General features: G+C 41.8%; 1 protein-coding gene across 1 annotated transcript in view; it reads left to right on the top strand.

Moving 5' to 3' along the window:
- Positions 1 to 5,297, top strand: part of Wnk3 (WNK lysine deficient protein kinase 3) — a 135,275-nt gene extending 129,978 nt beyond the window's left edge. The window contains exon 24 of the mRNA XM_048336374.1: positions 1 to 5,297. Within this exon, the coding sequence (XP_048192331.1) occupies positions 1 to 124 (124 nt within the window). The 3' untranslated portion in view covers positions 125 to 5,297.
- Positions 5,298 to 21,335: the final 16,038 nt, after the last annotated feature.

Here is a 21,335-nt window from a genome sequence, read left to right as displayed (position 1 = left end):
TGTAGTGATTCCTACCCAACCTGCGGGACCATTCCAGCCAGGGATGACTTTGCAGGCATTTCCAACTCCACCAGCACAGAATCCATCTACTATCCCTTCTACAATCCCTCCTGGTCCTAAATGAACCAGAGTAGAGATGATGAAGAAAAGGGAGATTTTTTTTTTCAGAATTATTTTCAGGATACCTAAGATATTAAAAACTTCTCTTTTTCTTGGGTTCTGCCATGTTTTCCCTCATTTGAGTTTACTTTCAAATGTAAGTGTTTTGTTGTTCCAGTGTGATATGGCTTATCATTCTGTAGAAATGTGCAGTTTGCACTAGAACACTGCACAGAGAAATGTTTTTTCACTTCAAATCCTATCCTCTTTGATACTTGATGTTTTAAAAATACTCTTCAGAATGCTTTAATAAGCTCGGCTTGAGCATCACCATTTCCAGAACACTTTCCATGCATTGCTGAGAAACCCTCTTTTTTTTTTTTGCTATAGCTGTTATCTGCAGCTGGATGATACTTTTCTTTAAAATGTATAAAGTTGATTTCCATTTACTCTCCCCAAATGTGGACAAAGTGAGATCCTCCAGTAGCCAGTGTCTTGTTGGGATTCTTCACATTTATCTTACAGGTTTACCTTTCACAGGAGGCAGGGTAACACTGTAGGAAATGGTTTGTCAACCAATACAGAACATGAGTCCTTTTTAATGTGATTTTTCTTCCCATCGTCACAGCAGTAGGAGTGAAGCCTTGTTTTGAGTGAGGCAGAGGGAACGTAAAAATGAGAACTGTAACAGTTTCTTGATTCTACAGATACTATAGCTGCTTTAGGATTTCAGTAATAATTCAAAGCAGCTCTCTCTGCTTCTTGTGTGCATACTACATTGCTTTTGAGCACTCGAAAGGCATCGATTTGGCTTGCATTCTTTTGCAAAGGATATTTTGCAGCCAATAAGAATCTCATTTGAGGGAAAATCTTTATATTCCTAACAAAGGAGATTGAAGTTAACACTTTTATTGATCTATTCTTCTGAAAGGAAATGAACTTAACACAGTAGAGTTTTTTTGGTAGGTTTTGAGACTTACACATGAAACACTGGCTTTACAGGGTCCTAAGAGATGTGGGGTATACACTGTCCTGCAGAGAGTGAGTAGAACCTAGCAGAACACTATTTAAGTTGCCCTTAGCATTTTTGGATTACCATTTTATGGTTTTTAAAATTTCTTATTAGTGATCTAGAGCATCTTAGCTGATTTTTAGATCTTAGATAGGTTTGGCAGCCTCTTTAGACTATGAGAGAGATCACTGTCAAGTTGCACTTTACTGGGTTTTATCCAGTTTTAGGAGGAAGGGAGGCAATGTCACCTTTGGTTTTTAAGAAAGTTATAATAAAGTTAAATATACTAAAGACTGGTCACGGAGTTTCCTAGTGCTCGGTCTGTGAAACACAAATAGAATTTTTTAAAGCGGATCTAACTACTAAGTCTACATATTCAAACTACTTACCTTCCACTGAAGATTTCAAAGTCATTTCTGGTCCACATTTACCTAATTAGGAGTTTTATCTATTGGTGAGCATTCCAAATTGTCACTTACCATTTCTGTTAATGAAATGGATTTTTTCTTCTGTATTCCTCTAAAAACTAACTGTACATCCATGGGCTTGCCAAGTAATAAGGAAAACTTATTATGTATACTTCTTTTTGGGATTTTTTGCACAATATTCTTTATAACATTCAGTTTTCTTTTTTTAAATATGTCTTTTATTCCTTACCTAAAGATCACACCCACCATTCCAGTTTCCTCACAACTGAGAGCATCAAGGACAGCATTTTGAGAATTGCTGTTGCTAAGAGCCACAGTTGTTTGGGTTTTTTTTTTGTTGTTGTTGTTGTTGTTCTTTTTTAATAAACTATCTTCAGTTTCCAAAACTTATACAGAGTTTTCTCCCATTTCTCTGATGGGATTGATTTATTTGCAAGGTGAAGTGATTTTAGGACAGTCATGCAAATCCTTCCACTGCCATGTTTCCCTTGTGTCCAAAAACAATCCTCCTGCAATCCATAACTTGCAAAGAAAAAAATCTGTTCGTATTTTTTTAGAGGAGTTGATTTTGCATAATTACATTGAGATATATAATGTAAAATGAACCTCTTCCTTAGTGTCCATCTTTTTAAAAAGTTGTACCCCAGGGTGAAAAAAAAGCTCCATGGATAATATGTACAATTCCACTTAGTAATGGCTGCTCTGTATCCTATGGCCTGCATTTTGTCACCCACTTCAGTTTTACATAGAATTCATCATTCTTATTTGCCTGCAGATTTTTTGCAGTGCCTTGTATATTTAGAATCTTTTCAGATTTTTGCTGGAAAGAAAAGTAGTCTTCTAAAGTTTGAAGATGGTGAATAGTGTACTGCTGTCTCCATGCTGACAGCAGTAGCTGGGTTAGCATATATGTTATATATACATTGTGTATATGTAACATGTGTAAGTTTAAGAATACAGAAAAAAATGAGTTTTTGCAGAGATTAAGAAAAATAATGTTATTCACATTGCTGTGGGGTTTTATTTCCTTTTTCCCATTACTTAAATGTTTGGTTTCAATTATAGTCACTTTGACTGTAAATATTGGCTAGTTTTCTATCTAGGATTTTCATTCTTTCATATTTTTTTCTGAGTCATATAATAGTGCTGGTTTTATCCTTGCCTAAGGTACTTTTCCTCCCCAGAAATAACTAATGCTTGAATAACTGAAGCTCAGAAATTCCCTTCTTACTTAACAACGAGCCTACTATATAAAAATAGGCCTTCTTGTTCATTGGAAAAAAAAATCACACAAACCCATCCTACTCATTTTCTTGTGGAAGAGAAAAAGGTCATGTGTAACCATTGTGCTTGTAATGTTTATTTGGGAAATAGTTTATATGTCCAGCCACCACGTTCACTTCTTAAAGTACAAGTCTGATGAAGAGTACTGTATCTCCATCTGTGGCAACGTGAGCATCTCATCATGAAGTATCTGCTGCTATGTCTGTGAAGTTGGGTGTAACATCATAAGAATATGAAACAAGTATTGGTGTAAATCTAATGAAAATAACCCTCTGTGTATCTGTAGCAGTCTTGAAAATCTATTTAAGGTAATTTGCTGTAATATAACAAATATCCATTCTGTTTTTCATCCCTTCCTTGCTTCTATCAAGCATGATGACAGCAAAATTATCTGTGAAAGTTTAAAAGGCACTTTTCCACTGGGATTTTTGGATTGAGTGGAGTGTTAGCTATAGTATAGTGGGATGTTAGCATCTTAGAACCCCAGGTTTAATTCCAGTCCAGTTACTTTTGTTTATCTACCTCGTTTTCAGTGCTGTTTTTGATGCACAAGTAAACACTACCTGTGAAACTTGCTTTTTTTTCCTTCCTTGATTCTCAGTACTTTTCATTTTGATATTATAAGTCTGGCTTGCCTTTTTGTCCCAGCACTCACCATGAGTTTGCGATGAGAGGTATCATCACTCTGTGGGCCATCTGTGTGTAAGTGATGAGAGCCATGTGCCTATGCGAAATAAGCTTAGAGGATCTGGGGATGGAGAGCAGAGGAATAAATCTGACTGGTGGCAGTATAGGACTTTGTTGTACGCATTAGTTATAAAATAAACTGTTAAAATGTACTTAAATTAGTTCCAGTGCCTGTAACGTTGCATTTGTTTTTTACAAGAGATGCATTTCTCATCTCTGTGCCTAAAGGGCTATGGGTTGAAATTACTTTTAACTATCACAGTGAACTATTTGGCCAGTCCTCCAGCAGTGACCTGTCATGCTAAGTATTTGCAGTGATATTTTGTTATCTTAAAATGGCCCACTGCATTTTAAGTTGAATTGCTTGTAGTTTGTGATAAGGGGTTTATATAACTGTTATCCTGTCCGTAGAGTTTCTGGAGGCATTGGCTTGCTTCTTCGCTGTATTTTCTGAGATAAAAAATGATGCATTCCTCTTTCAACCCAATCTTAGCAAATGTTTGTAACCAGACATTCCTGGTTTCACATGTTTACTGTGTAACACTACAGCATAGTTCATATTGGTAAGTACTGTATTTCAGTCACCCTGCATAAATACATTCCTGAGGTATATTTGCCATCACGTTGGGATTCAGTTACTTCATCTTCTGTTTGTTTCAGATAAAATTAAGCCATCTGAGGTGATTTGAGGTGCAGACCATTTTCTAGAATCAATTGTTTTTGAATCTTTATCAAGGATTTATTTTCTCTCCCTTTATTTAGAAGATGATCTAGAAAATGGTGTGTGTGTGTGTGTGTGTGTGTGTGTGTGTGTGTGTGTGTGTGTGTAGAAAAGGCATTAGATTTGGTAAATGGAATGTCTATGATTAAAATAAATAACCTAATCCAGGTTATGAAATGGAAACAATCAAATGGGAAAATATCATTGAAATACAATTAGTGTGAAATTTGAGTGGGGCCAAGTGCTTTCAGATCACCCCAGAAATAGACTTTTAGTGAAGGATGAATATAAATATTGGTTGAGATTTTGGCCCCAACATATGGATGAACTTGAAGTAGTAACTAGGTTACCCTAAAGTTATTTTCAACCGAGTAGTAAAAGAGTATACAAATTAATTCTGGAAGATTTTCTTCTCATTTATAAAAAGGCTAAAAGTCAAGCAAGAAGGGAAGAGAGAAATTAGGCTCTGAGGAAAAAAAGTGCAGTGTCAACTAAACTCTTAAATGTGTTTGTCATCCTTTAGTTTTATTTGAAGTTTCACTTTGATTTGCACTGTAATTTAAGGTTTGAGATTGAGATTTGTGGTCCAGAACATACCCTCAGCAGATAAAGTAACTAATCGGAAAGTGCAGTTGTTCAAGGTCTGTCATGCTCAATCACTTAAAGCTGTAATTTGTTTGATATGAATATTAAGCATGTAGACCTCGCGCAGCATGGGAGCCACTCAGGAAGTTTATGCAATTAATAAACTTTCATACATAATTTACTATGAGGTATGCAGAATTTCAGCCACTTCTCTACACTTAACATTTAGTTGTATATGTGAACTCTCCTTTCTTAAATGGGGAATGTAGCATTATAGAGAATGTTGTTAAACTTAAGTTTAATCCTTTCTGACATTAATGTTTTCTTTTTTTTAATTTTAATTTTTGGGAAACCAAGTGATCTGCCTTTCACCAATTGTCTCATTTTGATTCTTTGAAACTGTGATTTTTATTTCATTTGTACCCAACTGTTGTTAAGTATTTTGTTTCCTGGAAATTTTGTTTTGAAGCAGAAAATAAAGTTTGTGTTAAAATGAGTATGTTATCTTATTAAAGTGCTGTTGTAGTCACTGCAGACACCTGGCTTCAAATAGTTCTTTATTTATCAAATGGAATTTAGTAGACTTAGGAAATTTTGTCCTATAAATGATGCTGGTGTGTGTGTGTGTGTGTGTGTGTATTCAAAACAACAATTTGTGTGTGTGTGTATTCAAAACAACAATTAACCACACCATGTTTTGCCTTTTTGAACATATTTCAAATACATTTCCAGTTAGATCTCTCCACATTTCCAAATGAGTCATAATTGTAACTGATTTTTGTTAGCTAGAATTTTGACTGTGAATTTTGGGGAGGTATTCAACTTAATACTCTAATTGTATTTCTTGACTGTGAATATTTTAATCCACACAGAAGTCTTAAAATAAGTCGATTAACTATCTCTACAGACCATATTTGAGGATCAGTGGGCTTAAAGAGTTTGCTTGGCCAAGCGCTGGTGGTTCACACTTGTATCCTAGCTGCTCAGGAGGCTGAGATCCTAGGGTGAATGTTTGAAACCAGCTCAGGCAGGAAAGTCTGTGCCACTCTAATCTCCAGTTGACCACCAAAAAGCTGGACATGGAGATACTGCTCAAGTAGTAGAATGCCAACCTTGAGCAAAAAACCCAGGGACAATGCCCAGTCCCTGAATTCAAGTCCCAGTACTGGCATGCACACACACACACACACACACACACACACACACACACACACACACATGCTTATTAGGGTCACATGGCTAGCAAGTAGTGATGTCTAGATCCAATCTCAGGTCTCTGATTTTACAGCTCATGAGGGAGCTCACTAATTTACAGTGACTTGGGAAACTGTCATTTGGTACTTTGTATACGAGGCAAGCACTCTTGCCACTAGGCTATATCCCCAGCCCCTCATTTGGTACTTTGTGAAGAACTATGGATGTGCATATGTAAAGAGTCCTATAGCAAAGCATTAAAAATATCCAAGCTGGCTGAGCACTGGTGACTCACACCTGTAATCCTAGCTACTCAGGTGGCTAAGATCTGAGGATCATGATTCAAAGCCAGCCTGGGCAGGAAAGTCCATGAGACTGTTATCTTCAATTAACTACCCAAATACTGGAAGTGGAGCTGTGGATCAAAGGTCTAGAACACTAGCCTTGAGCCCAAAAGCTCAGGGACAGCATCCAGGCTCTGAGATCAAGCTCCACAAGCAAAAACAAAACAACACTAAGCTGTGAGGCATAGTGGTACACACCTATTTGGGAGGCTGAAGAAGGAGCCTGGACAACCCTTCCTCAAGATAGGAAAGGAGTAAGGGACCTGATAGCATGACCTGAGGCATTTTGTCTCAGATGATTTCTAGTTGGAGGTTCAAGATTCATAGTGGTAGAAGTATGAGGTCTTTGATTCAAAGCCCTCTTGAACTTGCATTTTTTCATTTGTAAAATAAAAGTGATTGTATTAAATGGCATGTAAAAGCAGTTACCTGTGTCCCTAATTTACTAATTGAATTTACTATTAGAAAATTGTTGATGGCTTTAACATTCAGCTTGTATTTGGGAAATCAAACTGGCTTGGACATGGTTCTTATTCTTTTTTTGCCAGAACTGGGGCATGAACTCAGGGCCGGGGCACTGTCCCTGAGCTTTTACTCAAGGCTAGCACTCTATCACTTGAACCACAGTGCCACTTCCAACTTTTTCTGTTTATGTGGTACTGAGGATCGAACCCAGGGCTTCATGCATGCTAGGCAAACACTCTACTACTAAGCCACATTCTTAGCCCAGTTCTGCTTTTTTGCCAGTCCTGGGGCTTGAAATCAGGGCCTAAGCACTGTCCCTGGCTTTTATTTTTGTACTTTTTTTCCTTAAGCCTAGCACTCTACCACGTGAGCCACAGTGCCACTTCTGGCTTTTTCTATATATGTGGTACTGAGGAATCGAACCGAAGGCTTCATGTATATGAGCAAGCACTCTAAAACTAGGCCATATTCCCAGCCCCTATAGTTATGATTCTTATTAGTGGTAATACAGATGGTTTTTATAGTCTAGCAGACCAGGATTTGTATTCTACTTTTTTTGTCGGTTGTGGGGCTTGAACTCTAGGCCTGAGCACTGTCCCAGAGCATTTCAGCTCAAGGCTAGTGCTCTACCACTTGAGCCACAGTGCCACTTCAAGTTTTCTGGTGGTTAATTGGAAATAAGAGTCTCATGGACTTTCCTGCCTTGGCTGGCTTTGAACTTCAACACTCAGATCTCAGCCACCTGACTAGCTAGAATTATAGGCGTGAGCCACCAGCACCTAGCTTGTCGTCTACTTTTTAAAATTTGGAGAACTGCTTAACATTTATTTTTACTTTAGTTTCCTTTAAAAAGGATAACTGGGGCTGGGAATATGGCCTAGTGGTAAAGTGCTCGCCTTGTATACATGAAGCCCTGGGTTTGATTCCTCAGCACCACGTATATGGAAAATGCCAGACGTAGTACTAGGGCTCAAGTGGCAGAGTGCTAGCCTTGAGCAAAAGGAAGCCAGGGACAGTGCTCAGGCCCTGAGTTCAAGCCCCAGGACTGGCCAAAAAAACAAAAGGAAAACTGGCATCAGAGGCTCATGTTAGCTACTCAAGTGGCTGAGATCTGATAATGGTAGTTCAAAGGCAGCCCACGCAGAAAAGTCCATGAGACCTTCCTCTTCACTTAACCACCAAAACACTGGAAATAAGACTGTGGCTTACGTGTTAGAACATTAGTTTTGAGCAAAAAAGTAAGGCAAAATACCCAGGCCATAACTTCAAACAAAAACAGCAAGGGAAGAAGAAAGGAGGGAGGGAGGGAAGGAAAGAAGGAAGGAAGAGAAGGAAAGAAAAGGATAACTGATTCTGTGGAATTGTTTTTAGAAACTAAGCATATGAAGAATTTAACATTGTGCTGTTTATGCTTTTTTTTCAGTAGTAGGATTTGAACCCTGGGCCTCATGCATACTAGGTAGTCACTTTGTTACTCCAGCCTGAATTATGTCTACTACATAGTAGGTTTGCTCAAATAATAGTAACTATCACTCAAGGGACCTCACAGATCACTACTTTTATTATTTACTTTTTATGCCAGTACTGGTGCTTGAACTCATGGCCTGGGCACTTCTAGCATTTTGTTGGTTAATTGGAGGTAAGAGTTTCATGGACTTTCCTGCCTTGGCTGGCTTCAAACTTTGATCCTCAGATTTCAGCCTCCTGAGTAGCTAGAGTTATGGATGTGAGCCACTAGCACACAGCTAAGGATCACTAAGAAGAGAAAAATATGACAAGGCCCAATTCTAACCTGGGGGCCAGTGATTCATGCCTATAATCCTAGCTACTCTGGAGGCTGAGATCTGAGTACTGCAGTTAGAAACCAGCCCAGTCAGGAAAATCAGTGAGTCCCTCATCTCCAGTTAACTGCCCCAAAATAGCAGATATGGAGCTGTGACTCAAGTGGTAGAGCACTTGCCTTGAGCAAGAAAGCTCTCAAGAACAGTGCCCAAAATCCCCAAGAGCAGCACAAAATGGACTGTGTTTCTGTTACAAAATAAGTAGTACTGGGTTCTTTATAAACAAAACAGGTGTATTTAACTAATATTTCTAAAGACTAATATAAGTCCAAGATTGGGCAGTTGACCTGTTTAGCCTCTGGTTGCATCCCCTCAGCCCCAATGGTTACATCACATTGTTGTGCCAAGTCGTGAAACCACCACCAAGAAGACCACCGAGACTCAGACATTCCGAAATGCAAAAGCAAGGCTTATTTAAGCGAGCTGCAACTCGGGCCTTGTCCTACCCACCAACACAGCGGAAGTTAGGAGGGAGCTCTGAGCTGTGATTACACAGGGCTTTTAAAGGCAAAGAACAAAGTTACAGCAATCAGGTGTTTAAGCAAGCAAGATTAGGATACAGGTACAAATCTGATTGGCTCAGGGCTGGAGGCATTCTAGGGGCAGTTAGAGTTAAGCATTCCCAGTCGTTAGCGTTCTAGACCGACTGGGCCCTAATGGGCTTGTCCTGGGTCTATTCACAGGACCTGCTTATCCCAGGTTCTCGTGGTAAAGTGGGGTTCGTGTGGTAAAATGGGGCCTGACTTCAAAGTCTGGCACTTCATTTCCCCCTTTTTCTTTTTGGTACCTTGGGAGCCAATCATGGCTCCATTCTGTCCATTTCAATGGCTTGCATGTCTAGGGGATGATATAGAGATAAGGCATGGGCCAAAAGGGCCCAAAGTAGTAACCAAAGGGCCTGTCACCATTTCTCACAAGTAGTCTCTGTACCTCTGTTTTGCATGCCTCTAGTTTATCCTGTCTCATCTTCCCAAAAACAACTCTGGGGCTGGGGATATAGCCTAGTGGCAAGAGTGCCTGCCTCGGATACACGAGGCCCTAGGTTCGATTCCCCAGCACCACATATACAGAAAACGGCCAGAAGCGGCGCTGTGGCTCAAGTGGCAGAGTGCTATCCTTGAGCGGGAAGAAGCCAGGGACAGTGCTCAGGCCCTGAGTCCAAGGCCCAGGACTGGCCAAAAAAAAAAAAAAAAAAAAAAAACAACTCTGGTCCCTCGGTTTTAAAGGTGGGCTGATAGGTGAAGATCATCCATCTTCTGTAACTTCTTCAGGCTGACTCAGGGGCGTTGACCTTACCTAGCCAGGAACCTATAACCTTAGTCTACTTTACCAAGGGACTGCAGGATTACTGCAAACTGAAAATTAACTTTCAGCTATACAGACTTACCATTAGCTGTATAGTGTTTAGTATCCAAATGTAAGCAACAAAATAATACATAAACTTCTCAGCTGTGCTCTAAGGGTCGGGTAGCTATACCTGTATTCCTGAGCAAGCCCAAAACTACCTAAGATAAGGGTGTCACCTCCCTTTGGAGTGAGCTGCCAAAATAACATCAACATTAACCTGGGTAGCAAGGAAAGAAGGCAAAAAGAAAATTATAACAATGTTCAGTCTAACTTTCTTTTCTTTTTTTTTTTTTTTTGGCCAGTCCTGGGCCTTGGACTCAGGGCCTGAGCACCGTCCCTGGCTTCTTCCCGCTCAAGGCTAGCACTCTGCCACCTGAGCCACAGCGCCCCTTCTGGCCGTTTTCCATATATGTGGTGCTGGGGAATCGAACCAAGAGCTTCATGTGTAGGAGGCAAGCACTCTTGCCACTAGGCCATATTCCCAGCCCTAACTTTCTTTTCTTGAGGCGAAGGCGAAGCGGCTGAGTCGAGTACTTGGAGACCTCCCATCCACCACGGTAGTCGTCGTCCAGGGCAAAAGGGTCAGCTGGCCTGGCGTGGGAGCAATGGACCCAAGTGGCGATGGGAGTAGTCAGTAGCACCACGTGGGGTCCCTTCCACCATGGTTCTAAGGATTTGGGGTTATGCCTCCGGACGAACACCCAATTCCCTTGTCTGAATAAATGGGGGGTAGGGACAGAAGCGGAATCATATAATGCCTTAAGTTGGGGCCACATTTTCTTGTGCACGAGCTGCAAATAATCAAGTTTACACAAAAATTCAGTATCATCCAAATCAGCAAGCAATTCAGTCTGAAGGCTAGGGATAATGGGGGGGGGGGGGGGTATCCGTACATTATTTCAAAAGGAGTAAAGCCAAGCTGATAGGGAGAATTTCTTCCTCTAAGCAGAGCAAAAGGAAGGAATGACACCCAGTCTGCGCCAGTCTCTAAGGCCAGTTTAGTTAAGGTCTCTTTTAGAGTCCGATTCATTCTCTCTACCTGTCCTGAACTCTGGGGTCTATAAGCACAATGCGATTTTTAATCCGTCCCCAGTGCAGCGGCTATTCCCTGACTTACTTTTGAGACGAAAGCCGGTCCATTGTCTGACCCAATGGTGGATGGGAAGCCATACCTGGGTAGGATTTCTTCCAGGATCTTCTTAGCCACTACATTCGCAGTCTCATGCTTTGTTGGATAGGCTTCAACCCATCCTGAAAAGGTGTCTACAAAAACTAGTCAATATTTGTATCCAAATTTTTCCTGGTTTAATTTCTGTGAAATCTACTTCCCAATACACGCCTGGCCTATCCCCACGGAGGCTAGCTCCTTTAGTAACTGGTTGATTGGGGGCGGTGGTGAGCTGACAGGCCTTGCAATTTTTAACAATATTTTCAGTAAGTTGATTTCCTTGTCTAATTTTCACTTTGGAGTACTGGAGCAAGTCCTGCATTCTTCAGGTTCCCATGTGAGAAGCTCAGTGGATTCTTTTAAGGATCCCCTTACCCATCCCTTGTGGCAAGATAAGTTTCCCTTCACCAGTTTTCCACCCGTCATTGTTTCCTTCTCTGTCCGGGGTTTTGTGGGCCATAGGAATTTTCTTTATCCACTCCAAGTCTTCTTGGGAGTACTGGGGTACAGGAGGCAAAGTTCGTGGCCCTGGGTCTACTAGAGTCAATACTTCTGCTCTGGGCTAGCACACAGCTAAGTATCACTAAGAAGAGAAAAATATGACAAAACCCAATTCTAACCTGGGGGCCAGTGATTCATGCCTATAATCCTAGCTACTCCAGAGGCTGAGATCTGAATACTGCAGTTAGAAACCAGCCCAGTCGGGGGCTGGGGATATGGCCTAGTGGCAAGAGCGCTTGCCTCGTATACATGAGGCCCTGGGTTCAATTCCCCAGCACCACATATACAGAAAACGGCCAGAGGTGGCGCTGTGGCTCAAGTGGCAGAGTGTTAGCCTTGAGCAAAAAGAAGCCAGGGACAGTGCTCAGGCCCTGAGTCCAAGCCCCAGGACTGGCAAAAACAAAACAAAAAACAAAAAAAACAAAGAAACCAGCCCAGTCAGGAAAATCGGTGAGTCCCTCATCTCCAATTAACTGCCCCAAAATTGCAGATATGGAGCTGTGACTCAAGTGGTAGAGCACTTGCCTTGAGCAAGAAAGCTCAAGGACAGTGCCCCAAATCCCCAAGAGCAGCACAAAATGGACTGTTTCTGTTACAAAATAAGTAGTACTGGGTTCTTTATAAACAAAACAGGTGTATTTAACTAATATTTCTAAAGACTAATATAAGTCCAAGATTGGGCAGTTGACCTGTTTAGCCTCTGTTTGCATCCCCTCAGCCCCAATGGCTACATCACATCATGGCACAGAAGTGGAAAGGGAAAGGCTAGGTGAGGAAGGAGCCATATATGGCAAGGGCAAGAATGCTCTCAAGAAAGTGTGACTGTCTTTGCCAAGGCAAAGCCCCTAACACCTAATTAACCAGCTCCCAATACCGCTGCACTGGGACCAAACTGGTAGCACATGAACTTTTGGGGAACACAAACCGTATCTTAACCATATTGTTCCACCCTGGGCCTTATGGTTCAGGATCTCACAATGCAAAATCTATATATTCCATGAAAATAGTCTCAAAATATTCACTTGTTCTAACATAAGGTCATAAAGCTAAAATCCCATCTGAAAGTCAAGGAAAATCCCCAGCTGGGAACACATGAAATGAAAAGCAAATTGTTAGGTCTGCCTGGGAAAACAGCTCCCCCCACCCCACTCGGGCCTTCTTTACTTGCCTGAAACCAGTAATCACCTGACTGTCAATCACCTGATGAGTCAGCAAAGGAGCTCAGACTGTGAGGTCATTTCCTCATCTGCTACAATCACATCCTGGACAGCCCTGGTCACACCTTCCTGGGAAAGTGAGAGCTTCTCCAGCCTCTGTGATCACGTCTCTATCAGCTGTGGTCCCACCTCCCACCTTTCCCTATATAATCTGGCTCAACAGGAGCCCTCCCTCTCTTTCTCTCTTTTTCTCTTCCTCTTTCCCCTCTGTCTCCATATGACTCCATCTTGTGGAGGCCGGCAGTTGGCTCTACCCCCAATAAACTGTTTTCTGCCTGAACTATATGGCTGGTTTTCCTTCCGAATAACCTTACACTAATGATCTTCAGACTTGGGAAATATATCAGTACTACAGTGCCTGGCATGCTTTTTGAGACCCTGAGTCCAATCCCCACCTGTGGAATTTAAATACACACAAAGAGAGAGGGAGAGAGAGAGAGAGAGAGAGAGAGAGAGAGAGAGAGAGAGAGAGAGGAGCAGATGGGGCTCCCAAATCCTTGGGGGCCTGTGTCCATAGATTTGATGATTGAAACCCACATGGCTGCTATGTGAGAGAGAGAGAGAGAGAGAGAGAGAGAGAGAGAGAGAGAGAAAGAGAGGAGCAGATGGGGCTCCCAAATCCTTGGGGGCCTGTGTCCATAGATTTGATGATTGAAACCCACATGGCTGCTATGCAGCTAATGTTTACAGTTTTCCTGCAAAGCCATGCATCTGCCAGTTGTCCTGCCTTACTGTGGTCTCAAGTGATGGTCCCATGACTCTTTTAGGCCCTGTAGCTAGCCCTCTAGGCTTTCCTTTAAACCCTCTATAGAAGTTTAACAAAATGAATAGCAGGAAGCTTGTGTTGTCTGAGGCAAGGTCAAGGGGAGGGAGCACACAAATGGAGAGAGGAAAGGTAGGCAAATTCATTCATAATATTCAATGTACATCTTTGAATGGATTTGGGTAACTTGACCAGAAGGGTAGGGTTGGAAAAAATGGAGGCGAATGATAGGAGGTGTGACACTGATCAAGATGCATCTCACTTGTAAACTGACATGTCTGATTGAAACCTCTTTGAACAACTAAGGATAATTTTTAAAACTTAAAAAAAAACCATGAAATACTCTGCAGAAGCAACTCTGAAGCTCCTGCTTCTGCATCATGTGAATCTCACCCAGATTAGCTGCTTGCTTGCCACCTTGGGGCAATGGCACAAGTCATGCCTTGTACCTACCTGCTTAACCATGGCTGAAACGGCCATGGAATCTTCATTAGCAAGCTAGGAGCAGTATACTAAGAGGGGCCCTGCACAAAAAGCTTTTGGAAAGCTTTCCAAAAGCCTTTTGCCCTGCCAGGCCTCTAGGCCTATGAGAATGCTGGGGCTTGAACACAGGGCCTTGCACTTTCACTTGTTTTTTTTCTGCTCATGGCCAACACTCTACCATTTGAGCCACATCTCCACTTCTAGCTTTTGTGCTGGTTAATTGAAGATAAGTGTCTCACAGACCTTTCTGCCTGAGGTGTTTTTTTTGCCAGTCCTGGGGCTTGAACTCAGGGCCTGGGCACTGTCCCTGAGCTTCTTTTTGTTCAAGGCTAGCATTCTACCACTTGAGCCACAGTGCCACTTTCGGCTTTTTCTGTTTATGTGGTGCTGAGGAATCGAACCCAGGGCTTTATGCATGCTAGGCAAGTACTCTACCACTAAGCCACATTTTCAGCCCCTGGGTTGTCTTTAAACTCAAATCCTCATATCTTAGCTCCTTGAGTGGCTAGGATTACAGGCACCTACCTGGCTGACCTCTAAGATTTCTGAGATGTCTTTCAGGCATTTTCCCATATGAGCTTGACTATTTAGTACCCAGCTCCTAGAATTTGAAATTTAGTTTTATTAAAGAACATTTGATAGTATGTTGAACATATTTTAATAGTACTTTTTACATTTAATTTTAATTAGTAGACATTAATCATACGAAGGGGTTTCATTCTGCCCATTCCTTTTATTTGTGCTAATCTTTACAAAGCAGTTGATTGGCTACACTCTCATTTTGTTCTGCTGAACACACTTTTTCACCAGGCTATGAAGTTTCTAATGAGTCTCACTCTAAATCTCACTGAAAGTAGCCACTAATAACCATGCAACAGCCAAAATGTCTGGTTGTTTAGCTATCTCTCTGCCAAAGATTTCTTTCCCTGTTATTACATTCACCCTTTCACAAAGCCATGAAGCACAGGCACACAGAAGCTACACTTTCTGTAGTAATGTGACATAATAGTTCCCATTTCCATCAGCATTTTAGTCATAAACACTTATCCAATTTCTAAGATGTGTTAGCTTTTTCCTAATCTCCTTATCTTCAAAGCCCTCAACGGAATCACCCATAATGCTCTGTTTATACCATTGTAAGCCTCCAGCTTCTTTTAATCTCTGCCTATTATGCAGGTCCAAAGCTGCTTCTACATTTTCAGGTATTAAAACAACTACCTCACTCCTCAGTACCAATTTTCTGTATGAGTCTGTTTTGTGTTACTGGAATGACGTACTGGAAATTGGTTGCATTATTAAAAACAGGGAGGTAATGTGCAGTATAATTTTCTTCTGTGTTAGAGTCATCCCATTTTATTAAAAAATGAATATTTTCTCTTTATAGTCAGCCCCCTCATTTCTACCAGAGTAAGATGGATTTGTTTCCAAATAAATTTAGTCCCATTAAACTTAATCTAATTGTTTACATAGGTGTAGCAGGATTTATGAGTCCTCACAGACCCTCTTCAAACTTGACTTGCTGAACCAGAAGTGTGGCTCAGGTGCTACTGTGTTCCTGCCTAGCACGGAGGAGGTTCTGAGTTCAAAGCCTAGTAGCACCAGGATGATGATGATGATGATGATGATGATGATGATGATGATGATCTGAGAACTGGTATCTCATGCCTTTAATCCTAGATAGGAGGCTGAGATTTGAGGATCATGATTTGAAGCAAGCCAGGACAGTAGCGTCTGTGAGACTCTTATCTCCAATTAATCACAAAAATTCAGAAGTGGTGCTGTAGCAAAGAAACAGCACTAGCCTTGAGCAATAGGAGCTTAGGGACAGGGCCCAGGCCTTGAGTTCAAGGCCCAGGACAGGCAAAAAAAATAAATTGTTTTGGTGAAAGATTATATATGGAGGGCTGGGACTGTAGCCTAGTGGCAGGAGTGCTTGCCTCGTATACATGAAGCCCTAGGTTCGATTCCTCAGCTCCACATATAGAGAAAACGGCCAGAAGTGGCGCTGTGACTCAAGTAGCAGAGTGCTAGCCTTGAGCAAAAAGAAGCCAGGGACAGTGCTCAGGCCCTGAGTCCAAGGCCCAGGACTGGCAAAAAAAAAGAAAGAAAGAAAAAGAAAAAGATTATATATGGAATAATTTCAGATTAGAATTTTATTTTTTGAAACAGAGTCTCCCTATGTAGCGAAGGCCAGCTGGAATTGGCAATCCTCCTGCCACCACCTCCCAAGTGCTGGGATTACAGGAAATGCTAGGATGACAGACTGCACCCAGCAGAGTTTTTTATTTGTTTAGAGATAGGGTCTCACTATATGATTCAAGCTGGCTTGAATCTCACTGTGTAGCCTAGGTTGGTCTCTCAATATCCTTCTGTCTCAGCCTCCCCAGTGAGAAGATAATAGACATTCATTACTATGACCTCCTTCTCAGTGTACTTTTTTTTCCCATCCTGGAGCTTTGAACTCAAGCCTGGGTGCTGTCCCTGAGCCTCTTTGTGTTCAAGGTTTGCACTCTACCACTTTGAGCCATAGTGGTATGCCTGGCTCATTCTAAGTAGTTTGTTGGAGATAAGAATCTCACAGATTTTCCTGCCTGGGCTGGCTTCAAACCCCGATTCTTGGATCTCACTCCTGAGTGGTTAGAATTATGGCATAAGCCACTGGCACCTGGGTCTCAGCACACTTTTAAAAGCTTCTGGAGACTAGGAAAAGAACCAATTACTCAATCTAATATTTCACTTGTACCTATAAACTTGGGTGACTTGTTCTCTGTTCTGGGTTCTCAGAATGTTCTGAAGTTCCTAGGCCTACCGGGAAGTGACATTCCTTTTTTTTTTTGCCTCAGACCTGAACTTAGGGCCTGAACACTGCTCTTGAGCCTTTTTTGCTCAAGGCTAATAACACTCTACCACTTGAGCCACAACTCCACTTCTGACTTTTTTTTCCTTTTTTTTGGTCTGTCATGGGGCTTGAATTCTGGCCCTGGACACTGTTTCTGAGCTGCTTTGGCTCAAAGCTAGTGCTCTACCACTTGAGCCATAGCACCATATCTGGTTTTCTGGTGGTTAATTGGAGATGAGTCTCACAGCCTTTCCTGCCTGGGCTGGCTTTGGATTGCAATCTTTAGATCTCAGCCTCCTGAGTAGCTAGGATTACAGGCATCAGCCACCATCACCCAGCCACTTCTGATTTTCTAATGATTAATTGCATTCCCTTTTTTTTTCTCTTTTGGTCAATCGAGAAGCTTGAATTCAGGGCCTGGGCACTGTCCCTGAACTCTTTTGGTCAAGGCTAGTGCTCTACCACTTGAGCCACAGCTCCACTTCCAGTTTGGGAGTGGTTAATTAGAGATCCAGACTCATGGACATTTCTGTGTGGTCTGGCGTTGAACTTCCATCCTCAGATCTCAGCCTCCTGAGTAGAATTACAGGCGTGAGCCACCAGGGCCCAGCTGGAAGTGATATTCTTTACTCTAAGACAAACACGTGAGCTAGGTGCTAATGGTTCACATCTATAATCCTCACCACTCAGGAACCTGAATTTGAAGATCAAGGTTTGAAGCCAGCCTGGGAAGACATAGAGATTCTTTTTGGTTTTTTTGTTTTGTTTTGTTTTGTTTTGTTTTTTGCCAGTCCTGGGTATTGGACTCAGGGCCTGAGCACTGTCCCTGGCTTCTTTTGGCTCAAGGTTAGCACTCTGCCACTTGAGCCACAGCACCACTTCTGGCTATTTTCTGTATATGTGGTGCTGGGAAATCGAACCCAGGGCTTCATATATAGGAGGCAAGCAGTCTTGCCACTAGGCCATATTCCCAGCCCCATAGATTCTTATCTCCAATTAAACAGCAAAAAGCTGGAAGTGAAGGAATGGCACAAGTGGTAAAGTGCCAGCAATGAGCATAAAAATGTCTAGTGGGAACTGGACAACGTGGCTCACATTTGTTTTTTTTTTTTTTTTTTTTTTTTTTTGGCCAGTCCCGGGCCTTGGACTCAGGGCCTGAGCACTGTCCCTGGCTTCTTCCCGCTCAAGGCTAGCACTCTGCCACTTGAGCCACAGCGCCGCTTCTGGCCGTTTTCTGTATATGTGGTGCTGGGGAATCGAACCTAGGGCCTCGTGTATCCGAGGCAGGCACTCTTGCCACTAGGCTATATCCCCAGCCCCGTGGCTCACATTTGTAATCCTAGCTACTCAGAAGGCTGACATCTGAGGATCAAGGTTTAAAGCCAGCCTGGACAGGAAAGTTGTGAGAATTTTATCTCCAATTAAGCACCAAAAAGCCAGAAGTGGAGCTGTGACTCAAGAGGTAGAGCACTAGCCTTGAGCAAAAAAGCTCAGAAACAGTGACCAGGTCCTGAGTTCAAGCCCCAGGACCAGCACAAAAAAATGTATAAAAATAGCACAGGCCCTGATTTTAAGCCCTAGTACTAACACACACACACACACACACACACACACATACGCACGCACGCACAAGCACGTGAACCATTTGTTGCAAGGACAATGCCAAATATGACTCCATAATATTAATAGCGGTTCCTTAAAGCTTGTGTGGTTAAATCTGTAACTACACCTTCTAGTCAAAAGTTAGGTAATATAAGTAATATTTCTAATTGTGTTCTGTGTTAAGGACAAGAAATATTTTTATTGAACTGCCAAAAATAACTATTGCCACAAAAATATATTCACACACAGCTCAGAGTTCTTTAAGGTAGAGGAAGTGAATGTTTTCATTTTTTTCACAAAATGTCCTCTGGACAAAACTGCTATAAAGTCTTAAAAAATGTCCTTTACTCTGGGAAACAAGATGTGGAAAATGCCAGGTGCTGGTGGCTCACACCTGTAATCCTCACGACTCAGGAGGCTGGCTTTGAACCAGACTCCTCTGAGTACCTAGGATTATAGGCATGAGCTACCAGTGCCCAGCTAGGATTTTGGTTTAAAGTCAGCCCAGGTAGAAAAGTCTGCCAAGATCTGCCTCCAATTAACCAGTCAAAACTTGGACTGCCGGTATGGCTCAAGTGGTAGACCACCAGCTGTGAGCAAAACTGCCATGCAAGAGCACAAGGCCTACAGTTCAGTCTATGGTACCGACACTAAAGTAAATAGCTAAGTTTTATGCTTGGGTTGGATAGAGCATACAGTAACTGAACAAAGGGTATTGCTAGGAGTTAGTTGAACAATATGCAGTTAGGGGGTGGCCTCTTTGGAAAGGTAGCATGAAGAGGGACTTGTGATGAGAGCCAAACTCCTAAGAAAAAGCCAACTGGACAAAAAAACAAAATGTTCAACCAGAGGGTAGAAAAAGGGGAGGGAAGAACAATGAGTCATGAGAATCACAGTCCATAACTTATAAGAAAGGGAAATGAAGACACACCAATCAGATGTCTTTGCCAATGGCCCACAAGATTTGCTCCCAATCTGAACATAAAAATCACTGAATAATACCATGGCTACATTTCCGTCTTCTGAGTCCCTCCTGTGTGGGAGTTTTTTCTATCTTTCAGTAGAACATTTTGTGAAATGAACACTCATTGTTCAAACCTTCATCCCTTGACTGGCGTCAAGCCTGAACTTGGGTCCTACAACCCAGTCTCAATATAATGTAATTTTTTTACTAAGTTATTTTTATTGCTATTACAAAGGTGATGTACTGAGCGGTTATAATTATATAAGCCAGATAAATAATACATTTCTTTTTGAACAATGTCAAACTTTCCCTTGCTCTCTCCCAGTTTTTCCTTCCCTCTCTATCCACAAATTGTATAGTTAGTTCATTTTCAACATAGTGTCTAGTGAGTATCACTGAATATAATGCTTTAATGGAATACAGGGAAGAAACCCAAGAAGCCCGTCCGATTTTGCTTGACCTATTTGTGTATTATTTCAGTCCTGAACATAGATTAGTATCACTTTAGAATGAAGGTTTTTAAAGAAAAAAGGAAGGGAATGATTTATCTGGGTTTTATGGCTTGCTCTGGAGGAAGGTGGTTCATGTTCCCATGATCCAGGCTAGATGCTGGTAATCCTAGCTATTCAGGAGGCTTATATCTGAAAATCACAGTTCGAAGCAAGCTTGGGCACCAAAGTCCATGAGACTTATCTCCAACTAAGCATCAAAACAGGTAGAAGTGGAGCTGTGGCTCAAGTGGTAGAGCTCTAGCCTTGAGCAGTAAATCTCAGGGACAGTGCCTAGACTCCGAGTTTAAGTCCCAGAACTAGCACCCAAAAAAAGAACAACAAAAAAACATTTCTATGATCCACCTTGGGGAACAGGAGTTCTAGTACCTATGAAACATTTGTAGAGGGAAAATGGGGTGGGACACAGAAGGAAGACAATATTAGATATAAATGTTTGAGGTGCTTCTAAGGCCTTCTTCCATTATCTTTTAGTATTAAGTACCATGCTATAATGTCTTGGGCTATCATTTCCTGAGCCCTGACATCCTAGTAGATGTTAGATGATGTAATAAAGTGAGGTTCAAATATGAAAGTGATTAATTTGGAGATAAGATCCAGAGAAAAGCCACTTAAAATGTGCTATTATTAATGAACACCACTGGGTAAAATAATGAAAGAACACACAAAAGAGCTGAGGTATGGCTCATAGGGTAGAGGGCCTGCCTAGCAAGTGCAAAGGCTTAACTTCCGAACATCAGTAAAACACACATACACACACACACACACACACACACACACACACACACAAAATTACATCAGTGACTCAAGTTTAGAGGGAGCTGATGTAGTTTAGTGGGGGAGTTCAGTCTCATGACAAGCTCAAGGTGTGTGTGAAGAAATACAGCATAGATGATGGTGCAGATAAAGGCCAAAGGCCTTGGGAAAGATGGAGAGAAAACTGTCTCAAAATTTCAGTGTTATAGGTGGGCACTGGTGGCTCATGCTTGTAATCCTAGTTACTCATGAGGCTGAAATCTGAGGATCAAGGTTTGAAGCCAGACTGGACAGAAAAGATTCTTATCTTCAATTAACAACAAAAAGCCAGAAGTGGAGCTGTGGCTCAAGTGGTAGAGCATTAGTTTTGAGTACAAAAGTTTAGGGACACTGCCCAAGCCCAGTGTTCAAGCCCCAGGACTGGCAAAAAAAAAAAAAAAAACCCACAAATGAAATAAAATTCAGTATTGGAAAGGACTAGGATAGGGGTGGGAATGTGGGCTAGTGGCAAGAGAGCTTGCCTCGT

This window comes from Perognathus longimembris, chromosome 28 (assembly GCF_023159225.1).
Source record: "Perognathus longimembris pacificus isolate PPM17 chromosome 28, ASM2315922v1, whole genome shotgun sequence".
NCBI classification, from domain to species: Eukaryota; Metazoa; Chordata; class Mammalia; order Rodentia; family Heteromyidae; genus Perognathus; species Perognathus longimembris.
The sequence above is the reverse complement of the archived record's forward strand: the minus strand, read 5'-3'. Positions and strand labels throughout refer to the sequence as shown.